The 16,536-nt window shown below is 41.9% G+C and overlaps 1 protein-coding gene across 2 annotated transcripts in view; it reads right to left on the bottom strand.

Moving 5' to 3' along the window:
* The window catches only part of gucy1b1 (guanylate cyclase 1 soluble subunit beta 1), a 48,382-nt gene that overhangs the window by 13,648 nt on the left and 18,198 nt on the right, over window positions 1-16,536 (bottom strand). Inside the window, exons 9-10 of one of the 2 annotated variants that reach the window (XM_079615431.1) lie at window positions 12,771-12,968; window positions 4,844-5,081 (exon numbers count right to left, since the gene is read on the bottom strand). In XM_079615431.1, coding sequence (XP_079471557.1) covers window positions 4,844-5,081; window positions 12,771-12,968 — 436 coding nt within the window. The remainder of the gene's footprint in view (window positions 1-4,843; window positions 5,082-12,770; window positions 12,969-16,536) is intronic. The other variant, XM_079615432.1, reaches the window with a different exon arrangement.

Raw genomic sequence — 16,536 nt, 5'->3', positions numbered from 1 at the left:
CATTCACATCCAATTCATTTATGGGTATGATAAATTCATAATATTCTGCTTTTAGCTAAACTTGTTTGCATTATAGCTCACATTTTAAAACAGTAGTAGAAATTAAGCATAATATCTGGCATTAAATTGCACTTTCAACTGAAACTGGATTTGTGAGTGATGCAACTGTTCAGTTCCCCTTCGTCGGTCACTCTCGACATACATCAGAGGTGATATGTCGATATGGGGATCTTGCTTGAGAGACCAACCCACTTCGTGTGTAAACTAAACGAGCCAATGCACATTGGCATGCAATAATTTGCAACAGTTTCTCTGTCAAGCAGTGCGACCATATAATGAGTAGAAGGTGCGTTGCATCTTTGTCGTTCGCTTCGGAGCCAGACGGTGAATGTTGTTCCTGCTCTGCAATCTTATCTGAGAGTGTTTTAACTTCAAAAAACAAGTCTGCTTCTTCAGGAGAACACTTCTTCAAACTGGTGTTGGTGTTACAGCGTAATTTTGCCGTTTTGTCATTATACAGTGAATGCCTGTTATTTGACAGATATTTGCTGTAATTTAAAGGTCCACTATTCAATTTACAGGTAATTGCTTGTATTTTGGTTTCACGTCAATTTTAGTTCCCTTTCTAGGTAAATCGCGATGCGTCGATGACGCTCTGGGAACGCTTCTGCGTGATTGCGTCTGAAGCACTTATGTCAACTAGTCCAATGGCGAGAGTGGGCGTCACGGGCGGGTGACGTGACGACCAGGAAAGGATAAAGGACATCCGGTTTAGAACCGCGCTAGCTTTTGTGCCTCAGTAAGCGCTCTGTGTTATACTGTCTGTCTTATTTATTGTTGTCTGTCAAACTATTTCAGTCTCAAGCATAGATATTATGGCGAACAAACAACCCTAGATTGTGTGGAGGGTGTTCAGGCTCGCGTTCCCCGTGTTGTCGAGGCAGCATGGAAGTTGGTATTGTGGGGTTCGCAAATGCATCTCGCGGAGGGGTTAGAGACGGGCTCTGCCTTTTCTCTGCCTTTACCCGGGGGATCCAGCGCTCTCTCTCTGGGATTGGAAGCCAACACCGCGGCTTCTTCCGCCCTGGTTAGAGAGCCCGGTGTTTCAGCAGTCTATCTCTGAGGAGGTAGAGGTGCTGAGCATCGATGCATGTCCACAAGCATATAATATATATATAGACAGGAGTATGGGGAGCAAACAGCTTTGGATCATGTGATTCATGTGTTGTTTGTTTGGGAGTGGATAATGCACGGTCAGCTCTAGTAAAAGGGGACTGACAGTGTTCATTCATAAATTCCTGACGTGTAACATTTGCACTATCGAGAATTTAGAACTATCAACTATCTCTGAGAACTATCTCTGCTCCCGATGGCTTTCATCTCGAGGGAAGAAAGTAAATAAAGATTATCTGGCTCGGATCTCACGTTTGTTGAGGCAGCGTGTAGATTACGAGTCTGCAATAAAGATTCTGTTACTCGATCTCGGATCTCGCGTGTGCTGAGGCAGCGCGTAGATTACGGGGTCTGCAATAATAATAGTGGACTGGCTACGTTCATTCATGAACATTACTGACGTGTGTTCACTATCGGGAGTTTCCCCATGCTACTGTTTATTTAAAAAAAGACTGCAATAAGAAGTGGTTATGCAAATGCAATGCATTGATTAAAAAGATACACAGTGTATTGCAAGCTATGAATTTATGATTATGTTATTGTATGTTGAAACTGTTTTTATATATAAGCTATATATAAATATATATATTTATATATATATATATATATATATATATATATATATATATATATATATATATATATATATATATATAACACCTGTGGTGCTTTTAAACCAGGACAGGAGTATGGCGGCTTAGAACCATTATTATATATGTAGATATCCCTGTAGGATGTGGTATGCGGCAGGCTGGTCCTCTCTGCTCACATTTGTAAGGTTTGCAACTTCGACCTGGGCGCTTCCCCAGGTTCTCAAATGCTCTTGTCTTAGTTGTGCAGTATTCACACAGACAGGTTCTGTTTCGTATGGCAAATTTGGTATTCTCGTTCCCAGAGCGTCATCGACGCATCGCGAGTTCCCTCGAAAGGGAACGCCTCAGGTTACGACTGTAAGTTCCATGGTCTTGAATTTTGTGAAATAAATTTCTAAATAAATGCGACTTAAGCCATATTCGCACGGGATTAATATTATCTAGGGACCTCGTGTGATTTAGATATTACCCCCCGACATCTGAATTTCGTGTAGCGCATTCGCACGGGATAAGCGAAGCCTGTGATTTTACTCGAATTTACTGACTTTTCTCCCGGAACCCAGATATAAAAATTGTAGTTTATACCCGTATTATATTTATTTCAGCCCAGTGGAAATCTGTTTTCAGTGGGCGACTAGATGGCTTTTTGCGTATGGTTGAGGGTCTGGTTAGATGGATAAAAAATAAAACATTTCACCAGGTTAAAATCTAAGCTCAAGGTTTACGTTTGATTTATTTGTAACATTAAACTCGAATGATGTGAAACACCCTTGCTTGATTGTGAATTATTTTTTATTGTTTGGAAATGACTTGTCGTATAGGTCTCTAGATGTACGCATGATATATCATAAACAGAAGAATGTTACTTCACGCATGCTGTTATATGTCATCCATCTAATCATTCGCTAGTCTTCGCTCTTATGGTGGTTTTCAGCTTTCTCTTTTTTCTGCAAATTGTATATGGTGTCGGTGTGCGATATGACCCAGTGCCCAAAACATTCAAAACACTCCAACGCAGTTTCCATTCTTTACAAAATATTAATAAAAAGGCGCAAAGGAAAGAAATACCTTGAGAAAAAAATATATATATACAGCCCCGCCAAATCCTGGACAATACCAATTGTCAGAGATACCAATTCGCACGGGACTAATATTATCACAGAACGTTGGTGTTCGGCGAAATATGGTAGGTCATTTGCGGGGGAATTATTACTTTACAATTTACAGACACTGCCGATTCGCACGGGATTAAGATCAGAGACAACCTCCGCAATTATTACAAATGACTAGAGGTCCCTAGATAATACTAATCCCGTGCGAATAGGGATTTATAGTCCAGTGCGACTTATATATGTTTTTTTCCTCTTCGTGACGCATTTTTTGACTGGCGACTTATACTTCGGAGCGACTTAAACAGATGAATGCATCGACACACGACAGTCCCCTGTGTATTGGGTTATCAGACTTCTAAATGAGGGGCTGCAATTTAACTAGGTTAAACAGGGTATTTTGATCTTCACATACTTTTTTGTGATACTCAAAGTAACATGGAAAAAAATATGAAATAAATCTATATGAACACTTTAGAATGATGGTTACACTTTATTTTAAGGTGCCCTTGTTATAGTGTAATTATACAAATAAGTACTAAAGAGTCATATTAATTAACAACGTGTTTACTATATAAATAGGAATAGGATTCATGTTTGGTTTAGGGTTAGTTGCTTATAATTATGCATAATTTACTGTTATTACTAGTAGTAAGTACTGTCAGGATTCTGTCACCTCTGGTTTATATCTGGTTTGGTGACAGAGCTCTGACATTCCCGGTTTGTCATGTGTTTGTGTTTAGTCTGGTTTGTTGTGAGCACATGGCTTGTCTTGTATTCTTTGTGCCATGCTCTCTTGTCAATTGTCTGGCCCCTCCCATCTTGTTACCTGATTATTGATTAATTTGCCCCACCTGCCCTGTTCGTTACCTTCTTTTGTTTGCTTCCCATGTAGTCTCCCTGTCTTTGCAGTTCTGTGCTGGTTCGTTGTCTATGTTCCCTCATGTTTCTTGTTTGACACCATATGCATGTCTTGGTTTCCCCCACGGGGAGTTTTGGTTTGTAGTTCTGTTTTGTTTAATAAAGATCCTGAGTTTCCTGCACTTGAATCCTCGCTTCACTATTTACCAGTCTGTGACAAGTACACTGTAAAATAAAGTTTTACCAAACTGGTTTGCTGCTGCTGGAATTTAAATGAGATGCGGGCTTGTATGTATAATTAGCCTAACAGTTTCTGTTATATTAAACAAAGAACAATATATTTGTATTGTTGTTTGATTAATATTCCCAAATTACCAATTGCGTATAGGTAATCTAAAGGTCTCTATTAAATAAATTAGTAAATTCCTGTGCTTCTCTTTTATTCCAGTAATGGTTACTCAGAAGAATGTGAATTGTGTACACGCTCTGGATTGCCTACAGCAAGGTTGAACAAATAAAAAAAATAAACCCACATAAGATGATTCAATTTGGCACTTGACCTAAAATAAGTTTCACACCCTGATCTAAATATAGTCATTCATTTATTGATCTAACTAGGTACATCATAAAAGATTTATTATAAAACTATGTATCATAAAAAGACTTATAAAATATTTTTTTGTCTTTGAACTTTGTAGCTTGTAGGTTTATTACATTTGTTGAAAGTGACACCTTTATTACAGTAAATTTGCTAAAAAGTGACACCGAAATTAGATTTTGATATTGTTCACCTTGCAAGTTATAATGCTTTAATTTACATTGTGGCTAACTTACCTTCTCAGAAACACATTCACACAAATGTATCCATGTACCTGGACCATTTTTGTCAAGATAATTTTAGGCCAGTCACAATCATACAGAGTTGTGTCTTTTGTGTGCTGAATATCTGTTTATGTCTGTGAGTATGGCTATAAAAGTATATTTATATCTATACATTTTGAAGCATTTTCAGTGATCATAAAAATAAATATTTTATATTTATATTTTATTTTCAGCAGTTCCACTAAACCAAAAACAAATAAAATTTCCAGGTTAAAATTCACTCACCTTATACACATAAGGGTTCTTCCGAGAATCAGTGAGAATGTCAAATCTCGTGTAGATGTCGTTGAGCAGGTTGACGATTTTAATGGCTCCCTCTGCTGATGCATGTTTGCTGCAGAATGCATTGAAGCCAACAATGCCACTAAACAGAATTGTCACGTTGTCGTATCGTTTAGCAGGCACGGGCCGCTTATGCCGCAGTTCATTGGCTACAGACGGAGGCAGAACAGAATACAGCAATCTGAAAAAAGAGGTATTATTATTTTCATGTGCACTCTTTAAAAAAAAAACATATGTTAATTGAATTCAATGTCACTGAACAAAAGATGAGTATTTTGAGTCCTACAATTTACTGTTCTGTAGTCATTCAAAGCAATACAGTTGTTTACTTCAGTTTGTTAAAAAAAAATTTTTAAAAGACCTAAATTAATTAATATAACACAAAATGAATCCTTTTGTGAAATTCACTTCAACTGACCATGGAATAATATGCATCACTTCATTCTTTTACTTTCCCTGAAGGTTGAGTGCTAATTATCCACATAGCTGTTTGAGTATATTAGCTCTCTACATTTAGACATTCATCCATCTGTTCTGATCTTGTTTCATACTGCCAATGGGAAAACACATATTAACCTCTGCGATCAAAAAGCATTTCAGAGCTGTTATACAACATGATAGAAAATAGTTATGAAATTACTCACTTATACTAATATTATAAACATTACAGGCTCTTTATAAAAATGCATGTATTTATTTAAGTATTTTGTGCCCACCACTGTGGCATTTATTTAATCAGACATAGAGCAAATTAAGTAATATTTAAAATAAGTTTTTTTCCCTCAATATTTTAATACAAATTTAAATTACGTCTTTTATGAAAAATCTGAAATGTTTATGTAGTCTTAAGTGTACAACAAAAAACAGCAATCTTCTATGAGGCGAGACCATCTCCTAAAGTGTCCTAAAATACATAAACCTTAAAGAAACATAAACCATATACATAAACCTTAAAGAAAATGTCTCTCAGTCACAACTCAGTGTCCTAAATTCAGGACTAAATACAGGAAGTTTTAGTGCAAGGCACCTGCTAGTGAAGACAAGGCTGCACTATTCAGAACATTCAGGATGCGGCCCTTGTGGTCACCTGTTATCCACACGTCACAAACATCCAGGTTTCCAAGAAATGCATGTGCATCTAACGCTACTGAAAAAAACAAGTATGTACATTTGAAATGAACTGAAAAAAAAAGTATGCTTATAAGTCATAACCACAAGTCAGCTACTGAGTAATTCTTACACTTGTAGCTTGTAATTTGCAACACAAATTAAAAAACCTACTCTGTATTTAATGAAGATTTTCTAGGAACACTCATGTTTTAAATTCTGACTAGAAAACACAGGCATTTGTGAAGCTCCAGCTGGTATGTATTGTCTGTGTCGACGAGAGAGAGATTCCCTGGTGATGTTCAAGGTTCTCCACCAGATTTAATAAACAAACACAGAGCTTGCAGACTGAGGCAGACTGGCTCCCCACGGAGAGCGAAAATACAGCCAAATTTTTCAAGCAGGAATAGAGAGACAGCCATCTTTAAAAAGCTGTATGCAGGGGAAACAAAGTAAAACCAATTTCATGTTTATTTTTTATCATTATAGCCATGTGACAGTTTGTCCGCCATTATATCACCAAACTATAGACTCGAAGCAGGATCTTAAGGGCTTACGGTGCCATCTGGGATAGGGCCTTAGTCATTTGACCTAAAAGTGACCTTTGTTGCATTACTCAGTGTATTGGTCTGGATCTGGGTCCTCACACATGGTCTTGCATAAGCCTGTTTCCAGCTTGTCTTGTGTAACCGCTCATTTAGAGAGGAAGATATGGTCTGATTGACATGTAATGTAATTTACAGATTACTGTACAAGGGAAATGATAACATGCAGAGGAGGAGATGAGCCTTATTTTATTTATCCAGAAATTATAGAATACTGTTAACTCCATACAGACTATGAAAGGTCTTCCTTGAGTGAAGAAGGGAAGGGAAGAAGCAAAGAAATTATGACAGAAATTTTTGTATTACATTTAAGTATGATGTATGGTATACTGTAGCCCGAGAATAGATCAAAAATCAGTTAATCTCAAAATCAGTGTAATGCATTACAAGTAATGCGAGCAACGTAATCAGATTACTTTTTGAAGTAACTAGAAAAAATAAAATGTGGCATGAGGCCATAGCAAAGACACATAAGGCCCATGGAAATAAAGACTTATTTCCATTCATTTAGGAAACCTTCTATGAATGAACATGCATATATCCAGCCCTTTTCCTACTCAGTTGTATATTCACTTGAGACACAAACAATAACAGAGTATATAAGTATACAATAACATCTCGACCATAACAGAGTCAGGCTAACATTGCAAGTTCATCATAATTTCTTCATTAAACGCGGGAGAAATTGATTGCAACATCAATATTGACCACAGAACCATCAAGACTTTCTCCTGAGACTGCATATCAGGATGCTCATTTAACGACTAAAGCATTGCAAGTATTGTACAATTAACTAACTAAACAGAGGTTTAGTATAAGTGATAGACCCCATGTTACAAAGGTGCTTTGGAGTAAAAAACCGATGGTTCTTTCGGATGGTTAAATGACTGTTAATAGCTTCAATCCCCTGTTCTGTTCCAGTTTCATTCACTTTCCCATTCCCATGTATGTGTGATGTGTGTGTACAGTATGTGTTTGTGTAGATTAGTTATGTGTTCGTGATTTAGTTAATCAAAACTTTTGTGTAATTTAACGATGCAATCACAGCTACATGCTAAGGATGATTTATTTTTTGGTGAACATGAAAAAATATATTTTCTAAGAGTTGATAGAAGATTTATCAATACTGTGTTTGCTGGACAAACAGAGTAAATTGGTTGTAATATTAACTGATCCATATATTTATATATTTTATAGTTATAACTAGCTTCCCTTTTGAGCTAATTTGCTATGGCATTCCATCCTTGTGTTTCTGGATGAGGTAGTTTACTGGCCTGAAAACACAGATTTCTTCGCTTTGCGTCTTCACGAAAGTCGCGGAGGCGGCCATTGCTCCCATGTGCGAGCATGGTGTTCGTATCCTCAACTACCTCGACGACTGGCTTATCCTGGCCCAGTGGAGAGAGAAATTGTGCGAACACAGGGACATGGTGCTCAGTGATGTCAGCCATCTAGGGCTTCGGGTCAACTGGGAAAAGAGCAAGCTCACCCCCGGGCAGAGGATCGCTTTTCTCGGTATTGGACTCGATCCAAGTTGGACTCGGACAGCATGACAGCGCACCTCACCGAGGCCCGTGTCCAGTCAGTGTTGAACTTCGTGAGCTTGCTCAGACGCAGGACAGCGGCACCACTGAAAATTTTTCAGAGGCTCCTGGGGCATGGGGCATATGGCATCTGCAGCCGCGGTAACGCCGCTCGTATTGCTTCATATGAGGCTACTCCAACACTGGCTCCACGATCGAGTCCCGAGATAGGCGTGGCAGATCCAAGGGTTCAAGTGACCCCGCACTGTCACCAAACTCTCAGCTTGTGGTCGGACCCTTCGTTCCTGCAGGCAGTTTTTCCCATAGAACAAGTGTCCAGGCACTCTGTGGTCACCACGGATGCCTCTGCCACCGGCTAAAGGGACACGTACAACAGGCATGCAGCTTCAGGTCTGTGGACGGGGCCTCAACTGCATTGGCACATCAACTGTGCAAAGTCAGGGAGGACGAGAAGCAGGTCTTGCTTGCTTGTTGCGCCGTATTGGCCCAACTGGACCTGGTTCCCGGAACTAATGCTCCTCGCGACAGCCCCTCCCAAGCCCATTCCTCTGAGAGAGGACCTGCTCTCTCAGACACGGGGCACCCTATGGCACCCGCGTCCAGACCTCTGGAAACTCCATGTCTGGTCCCTGGACGGGACGTGGAGGTTCTAGGTGACTTACCCCCCGTGGTCGTTGAAGTGGAACCTGTTCGTTGACTGGTGTTCTTCTCACGAGGAGAACCCCCGATCTTGCTCGATCAGAGCCATGCTTTCCTTCCTGCAAGATTGGAGTGAAGGCTGTCTCCCTCTACCCTTAATGTGTATGTTGCCGCTATCGAAACCTTAATGCATTTTCGGTCGACGAATCGTGCCTAGAATCCGGCCCGGCTAACTCTCACGTGATCCTGAGACCCCGGCCCGGATACATGCCCAAGGTTCCCACCACTCCCTTCCGGGACTAGGTGGTGAACCTGCAAGCGCTGCCTTCAGAGGAGGCAGACCCAGCCCTGGCTTTTCTCTGTCCCGTTTGCGCTCTGCGCCTATACGTGGACAGAATGCAAAACCTCAAGACCTTAGATCAGCTCTTCATCTGTTACGAAGGCCAACAGAAGGGAAAGGCTGCCTCCAAGCAGAGGATTGCCCACTGGATAGTGGATGCCATCACCTTGGCTTACGAAGCCCAAGGCGTGCCTTGCCCGCCTAGGTTGAGAGCCCACTCCACTCGGAGTGTCACTTCTTCCTGGACGCTGGCACACGGCACCTCGTTAACATACATCTGTAGAGCTGCGGGCTGGGCGACACCTAACACGTTCGCTAAGTTTTATAGCCTATGCGTTGAGCCGGTTTCTTCCTGTGTGCTCGCTTCAACGAGCCGGTAACACAGAAGTTCCCGCTCTAGTGTCAGCTTGCTGCGCCACTCCCCTCCACATGGAGTGGATACGTGCTCTTTTTTGCTCTAGTCGAGTTCCCCACTCTGGCGAACCCTGTAGAGTTCCTCCGCACCCCTTCGGCAGTCAGACTTTGCGGAGTGTCCGACGCCAGGCCTAGTGCTCGTATGCTTGTGTAACTTGTGCTAGGCTGGGTTCCATATGTGTATTCTGCCACGATCAACTCCATGCGGTGAGCCTGTGTCTGGTGTTGCCTCCCCCTACTTAAGCTGGAGTCACTCCAGTGACATTCCATATGTCATGGTAACCAAAGACCCTTCTTGCCCTTGTTGGGGGGATGGGACCACAGATCCCAGAGTGAGTTTTAAATATTATTTGTTAACTATAACAAATAATTGTGTGTAACCCTCGTTCCTTGAAGGAGGGAACGGGAGACGCAACGTCCCAGCACCACAGTTGATGACCATCGCAGTAACGGCCGCCACAATCTCGGCTTTTTACGTCTCCCGTTCCCTCCTCCAGGGAACGAGGGTTACATCAGTAACCGAGACGTTTTCAGGTACAGAAATGTAATAAAGGAAGCTCTGTTCATGCTTGATTCTCTCTCGAGGGATGAGAGTTTGCACAGAGCATATTCGGATCTCGAGGGAGCTGAGTGCATTGTGAAGCATTTGCTAGTAGCTCTGCCTCTGCTTGACTCTCTCTTGAGGGATGTGAGTCGAGCATCTGCACCTCACGGTTTGGGTCCCCCAAGACCTTAGATCAGCTCTTCGTCTGTTACGAAGGCCAACAGAAGGGAAAGGCTGCCATATGAGCAAAGGCAGCAAGACAAGATCGATAGTGGGGATTGTAGGCAGAGTGTGGAGAGGAGTCTGACGTAAGTATTCTAGTGATAGCTTCATTGCTCCCGAGTCCCATTTTTGGATTTGAAAGCTTGCTTTACAAATTCTTCCAATCCAAAATGGAGATTTATAAAAACCTATTGCTCTCATGTTGCCTCAGGAAGCCTGCTCTGCGACCACTTCCAACCTGTCCGAGAGCATATTATTTAGCGCATCTAGTTCTGAGGAATTAGATGTGCAGAGAGAGTTGAGGTGGATGTTTTCAATAATCCATCTCCTCCACTGCACCACATATAAGTCTGTGATCCTTTTATTCCTTCAAGATCTCCACATTGAGGTGTGGAGGTAATGCAGGAACCTGTTTTCGGCTTGCATAGTGTCTCCCATGCAGTAGAACTGCTCACGTGTGGAAGGGCTGTGTGAGCAGCGATACGTGAGGATGCCCCGGATTAAGAATGTTGCTTGTGAGCTTTCTCTCTTCTTGCTTTTAATCATCTTTGAAGGCTCCCACCTTGCCAATGGGAGTAGAGTGAGTGCGTTCGGCTCTTAAGGGAGCTAAATGCACTGTGAGGGAGCTCTGTTCTGGCTTTACTCTTTTCTTGAGGGATGAGAGTGTCTGCACGTCACGGTTCAGGTGCCAGATCTGCTGAAGCTTTCAAGAGATATATCCCTCTCTGGGGGTCCGTGAGGGCTGAAAGATTATTATCTGGTAGAGATGGAGGAAACATATTTATCTCTTACTCTAGGCTCCTCCCCCTCCAGCTTACACTGACGTCGGGGTCTGCCTTCATGGACATGTTGGAGTTTTCCTATGGAGGAGTTAAGAGACAGATATACTTTTATACAGCTTCGTCACCCTCTCCACTTTTTATGCTTGAAGATTAAAGCGAACACACGCTTAGATGATGCAACTCCTTAGCTTTTATCTGGTGTTAAGCAGAAGGTGGCTGTGAGAAAGAGGTGATTTGATGGATTATTCTGGTGTATTTATAGCACTTCCATCATGTGATCATGTTCATTTAAACATAGTCACTATGCTGGCATGCTTCCTGGAAGTTTGCAAGGAATGGCCAGATTGATAGAATGTAGTGGAGTATGTCGATACACACCACCCACTTATCATATGTAGCCCCCTCCAAAGTAAAAGGAGATAGTATAGATGTAGAAGCATCCATGCAGCATGTTTCCTGCTTTCCTGCAGGAATGGGTGAGTCGGCAGAGTTGGTAGTTTGCATTGTTGAGGTAAGAGTGTGGATGTAAAAGCATTTATCTTTACACGCTTCCTTGGTAAACTTGCAGTGATAATAACAACCATGCCAACATAGGAACTTTGTAGGTGCTTATGAAGTGTGGAGATGGCGACTCACTATGCCGCCCCCAAAGCAGAATTATGCTCCTTGTGAAAGGGTTGATCCCCATCCCCAGGTTACTCAAACGTCTTTGCAGAATGGTTTGTATCGTGGTTAGTGACCCATTCTCTGTTGCCTCTCCAGCTCATTAGTCTGTATATTCTTGGAATTCTTCCTTTGCATGCTCCCTTCAGTACCCTGCTCTCTTAGACTTGTGTTTAGGTCTGGTAGGGTTATATATATAATTCTTGTGAGCAACTCTGTATTTCATCTATGGTCTGGTTCGGCTGCCAGATGTAGTGCTTTGGACTATAGTCGCCTCTGTTAGCTCTGTTCTTGGGGGCTGTCCTGTAGCCGTGGCTCGGACTAGTCTAATGCAGGAATCCTAGTTTCAATGGTTGTGTATGGAATATTTTAATTATTTTTCCTAGCATCTATAACACTGAGCCTTCTAGGGAGCAAGGCTGTGGTGTCAAAGGATGTGTCCTAATTGTTTGCTGACACATCAAGGATATTCTGGGTCGAGGCCCATCGAGTCCTTAATTTCTTAAGCCTGACAAGACTGTTCTTGGTGACTTTCACAGTGGACAAAGAGACATTGGTCAGCATGGCGTAGTGGGTATTAACGTCCCCATATCATCTGCAACTGACGCAGTGTTGAGTTCCCTCGAAAGGGAACATCTTTAGTTTACATATGTTACCCCGGTTCCCTGAGAAGGGAATGAGATACTGAGTCACGTTACCATGCTTCGGGCATGCCTGCTTCCTTCAGAGAATTAAAATCTGATGATGTGAAATGCAGGGACTCTTTTCTAGTCTTGGGTGGTCCATGTGACATCATCAGACTGCCGTTGGCCAATAAGACTGCCGTGAATTAACCCATGCTTCAGACACCAGGTTCTGTGGGACGCATCCCCATAGTATCAGCAACTGACGCAAGATCTCATTCCCTTCCCAGGGAACCTGGGTTTGATACGTAACACTAAGACGTTATCCCCTGGACATCATTTTTGGTCACTACTGTACTTAAATATTAAAATCTGTCAAAGACTGACCTGTCTGTCTTCTTCTTCTCATCCTCCAGGGCTCGGAGAGTGTGCTGCAGACGATCAGTCAGGATCTCCAGCTCCTGGGTCAACTTGTACTCCTCACGAAACTGCTCCCCCAGTAACACAAGGTCACGGGTGGCGTCATGAAGAGGAATGTCACTCAGGTACAGACCTCTCCTTGTAAGGTCATCCAGATTCATTACACTGACATATACGCAAATAACAAAACACTGGATTAAGCCCATAAATTATCAAGAAGTCAAGTCAAGTCTTCAGAAGTCTTCAAAAAAGTATACAATATAACTCAAACACTGTATAACCCAATATAACAGTCCCATCAGAAAGTATTCCAACTGCATGTCTCATTATAAGTTATCAAAGCCTCAGTGTGCATGCCATGGGGATTATTGTAGTTTCTAAAAAAAAACAGCAGACGATTCAATCTAAACCAATGGGATAGACACAGATTATTCTAGTAGTCGTGCTTGTCAGTGAAAGAGTGTCTGAACCAAGTGACCTATTCAACTGTAAGTGGACTCAGCTCTTCTCAGACTGTGGAATAAGGTACTAGCACACATAGTGAATGATATGGAGAAAAAAATCACTTCTGGTAGGATTTGGCTTAAAAGTAGCCTACAAAATAACTGCAATGTAAACATTTTTAGATACTGGCCCAACTTCTGCTGTACATTGCTGACCATTTGTGTTTTTATTTAGGAGGCAATGGACTGTACTTCACTTCATTATAAACAAAGCAGAAAAGAAACTATGAGCAAGGTCGTGAAATTTCCAAAAAGTACCAATAAATTACATATCTTTTTAGCATTGTGTATTTAACATGGTAAGTGTAGTTTCCGTAACCCCAAAATGCCACTTTATTTTCACTTTGTGTTATTTTGTATAATTTTAAATGACTGTGGCTCATACCAACTTACTCACTTTATTGTATTAACAAAATCTAGTTCAGGACTGCTACCTTACCTTATTGGCTACTGTTTATTCAGCAGCATTAAAGGGGTCATGAACTGAGAAATCACATTTTACTTGAGGTTTTGACATATAAGAGGACATCATATAAGAATATCTTGAAAGTTTCAGAACTGAAAACGTCTCAGGTTACGACTGTAACCATAGTTCCCTGAAAAGGGAACGAGGCGATGCGTCGATGGCACTTTGGGAACGCTCCCAGTGTGAATGCGTCTGAAGCATCTATGTCAACTAGTCTAATGGAAAGAATGAACCGCCGTGACGGGCGGGTGACGTCATGACCAGGAAGAGATAAAAGCGAATCCGGTGCAACCGACATTAGCTTCGAAATTGCCGAAGCAAGTTGATCACAGGGATGCAGGAAGTATGGCAGGGTGACGCATTGTCTCGTTCCCTTCTCAGGGAACTATGGTGACAGTCGTAACCTGAGATGTTTCGTTTCGAGGGAACTCGCGATGCATCGATGACGCTTTGGGAACGAGAATACCCAAATCGCCAGACTTGCAAAATGCCTGAGTGTCCGTCTGTTGTCAAACTAATATACTAAGCACTAAGCACCTGGAGACCCAGGGGCAGCATCCAGGTACAGGCTATAAAACCTGACAAATGTGGGCGGTGAGGACCAGCCCGCTGCATCACAAACGTCTTCAGGGCTCCAGACTGCGACCAAAATTTGAGAGTGTGCGACTGAATTTTACATCCAGTCGCACATGTGCGACCAGTAAATTTGTCCCTTTTTTTACACGTTAAACGTGGAAGGGGGTTATCAATGAATCCGGAATGTGTGGCAGGCCAATGAGTGGGAGAAGAATAGGGAATGGCCACTGTAAGTGGCTAATGTGTGGAGGGGGAGGGTTCCAGAGATAATCAAGCGCATGTTTAAACGTCTGTGGGAAGGAGACGGAGACAAATATCACAACCTGCTATGTGCGTCTGAGCAACGAGCAAGCGAACTATTGACTCGTTCTTCCGACATGTGGCTAGTGTGCCAGTTAAATTCACTTGCTGACTTCCCAAATAATACATTACAACAGCGATAATCAAAAAAACGTGAACAAAACGATTACTCTTTGTTAAAACTGTTCAATGCGAGTGCCAAATGCTCGAACATGACCTGTCATTTACGCCGTCATCACCCGGGAGTTGATAGCGCACGAGCGCAGGCGAGACCTGAACTGCAAATGTTACCATCGGTGTTTAAACTAAACTCATTTATGTTTGGCCAATGTAAACATTGAAAAGCAAGACGCGAGACTTGTGTGCGCGCACACACACAAGCGCGCAAATACTGAGTTATCTTTCAAGTCTTGCACTTAAATGGACAAATTCACACAAAAAGTATGTCAACATGTCCGTCTTGATGAGTATCCTAGCAGACATAATATATGTTATGCCTTAAGTGAACTTATATGGTGAAGTTAAGTGAACCTTAAGTGAACTTAAGACACTCACAGTATCGGTGTAGGCCTACTGAATCAGCTCTGAATTGAATAGCTTTTATAACTTTAATAAGGATTAATCTTTAATTTATAGTCAAATATGCAATGTTATTTTACATTTGATTATTTTATTCAATTTCTGTACCTGAAAACTAATGTTGGACCTTACCTGAAAAGCATAGTTTATTTTATTAGTATCTTTGCTCTATTGTATTTATTTGTGCTTTTGCTTGTGGTTAGATTATTTGTTCTTATTTTTTTATATATTTTTTGACAGTAGTCTTTTTTCCCCCTGAACATAGCTCATACCGAAACCGTGAACCTAAAACCGTGATACAAACTGAACCGTGAGCTATTTGAAACGTTGCAGCCCTAGTACAGTGCCACAGTCAGATGATGATTCAGACTGAGAGGTTTTAGTGGCGAAAAAGGCCGAACCCACCATTTTCGGGAAGACTGGCTGCGAGAATTCAGCTGGTTGAGGTAGTACTGTAAGGAGACGAATTCCATGAACTGCGAATGCTGCAGTCGCTACCCCATAACTGCGGGGAACACAAAGTTTGCCGACAGTGCAGGCACTTCACAGTTTAAACACAATACGCTAGTTAAACAAAATCTTAGCCTCAAGCATAGAGTATGCGGTGACATGTTAATAAATAAAAAAGCAACGCAACTGCCGGTTGCTTTTAGAAGACAAAGACAACGCTGTAACGTTAAATCAGAGCACAAAGGCATTGTAATTTCTGTATCTACTATAAAATAATGTATTAGTAATACACTGGAAATCAGTAGAAATTTTAATATTTGGTTAGTATGTTTACGGTGTGTGCTCCTAAATTTTCTGGTTGTGCCCCTAAAATTTTCAGTTGGGGGCCACTGTGCTCCTAGTGAAAAAAGTTAGTCTGGAGCCCTGGTCTTGGAGAGAAACCCCAGATAATAAGGCTTTAGAGGCCGACATACTCCTAGTGGAATGAGCTCTGACCACCAAATGGCATGGCTGGCCAGAGGACTCATAAGCAAGGGAGATAGCCTCAACTATCCACTTGCCAATTGTCTGCTTAGAGGCTGGAAGACCTTTCTTGGGTGATCCAAAGCAGACGAATAATTGCTCGGATTTTCTCCACGGAGAAGACCGATGAACATAAGTGTTCAAGAGGTTCAGATTTTCCTGGTCCGATGAAGTGAACGGAGGAGGACAGAAAGCCTGCAGCACAATAGGCCTCGGAATAATGGCCGGCACCTTAGGGCCATATCCACGTTTTGGGTATAAGAATGCCTTGACCATCCCCGGTGCAAACTCAAGGCAAGTGGGGGAAACCGAGAGGGTGTGAAGGTCTCTGACTCTT

Source organism: Phoxinus phoxinus, assembly GCF_949152265.1.
Source record: "Phoxinus phoxinus genome assembly, chromosome: 6".
Classification (NCBI taxonomy): Eukaryota; Metazoa; Chordata; class Actinopteri; order Cypriniformes; family Leuciscidae; genus Phoxinus; species Phoxinus phoxinus.
The sequence above is the reverse complement of the archived record's forward strand: the minus strand, read 5'-3'. Positions and strand labels throughout refer to the sequence as shown.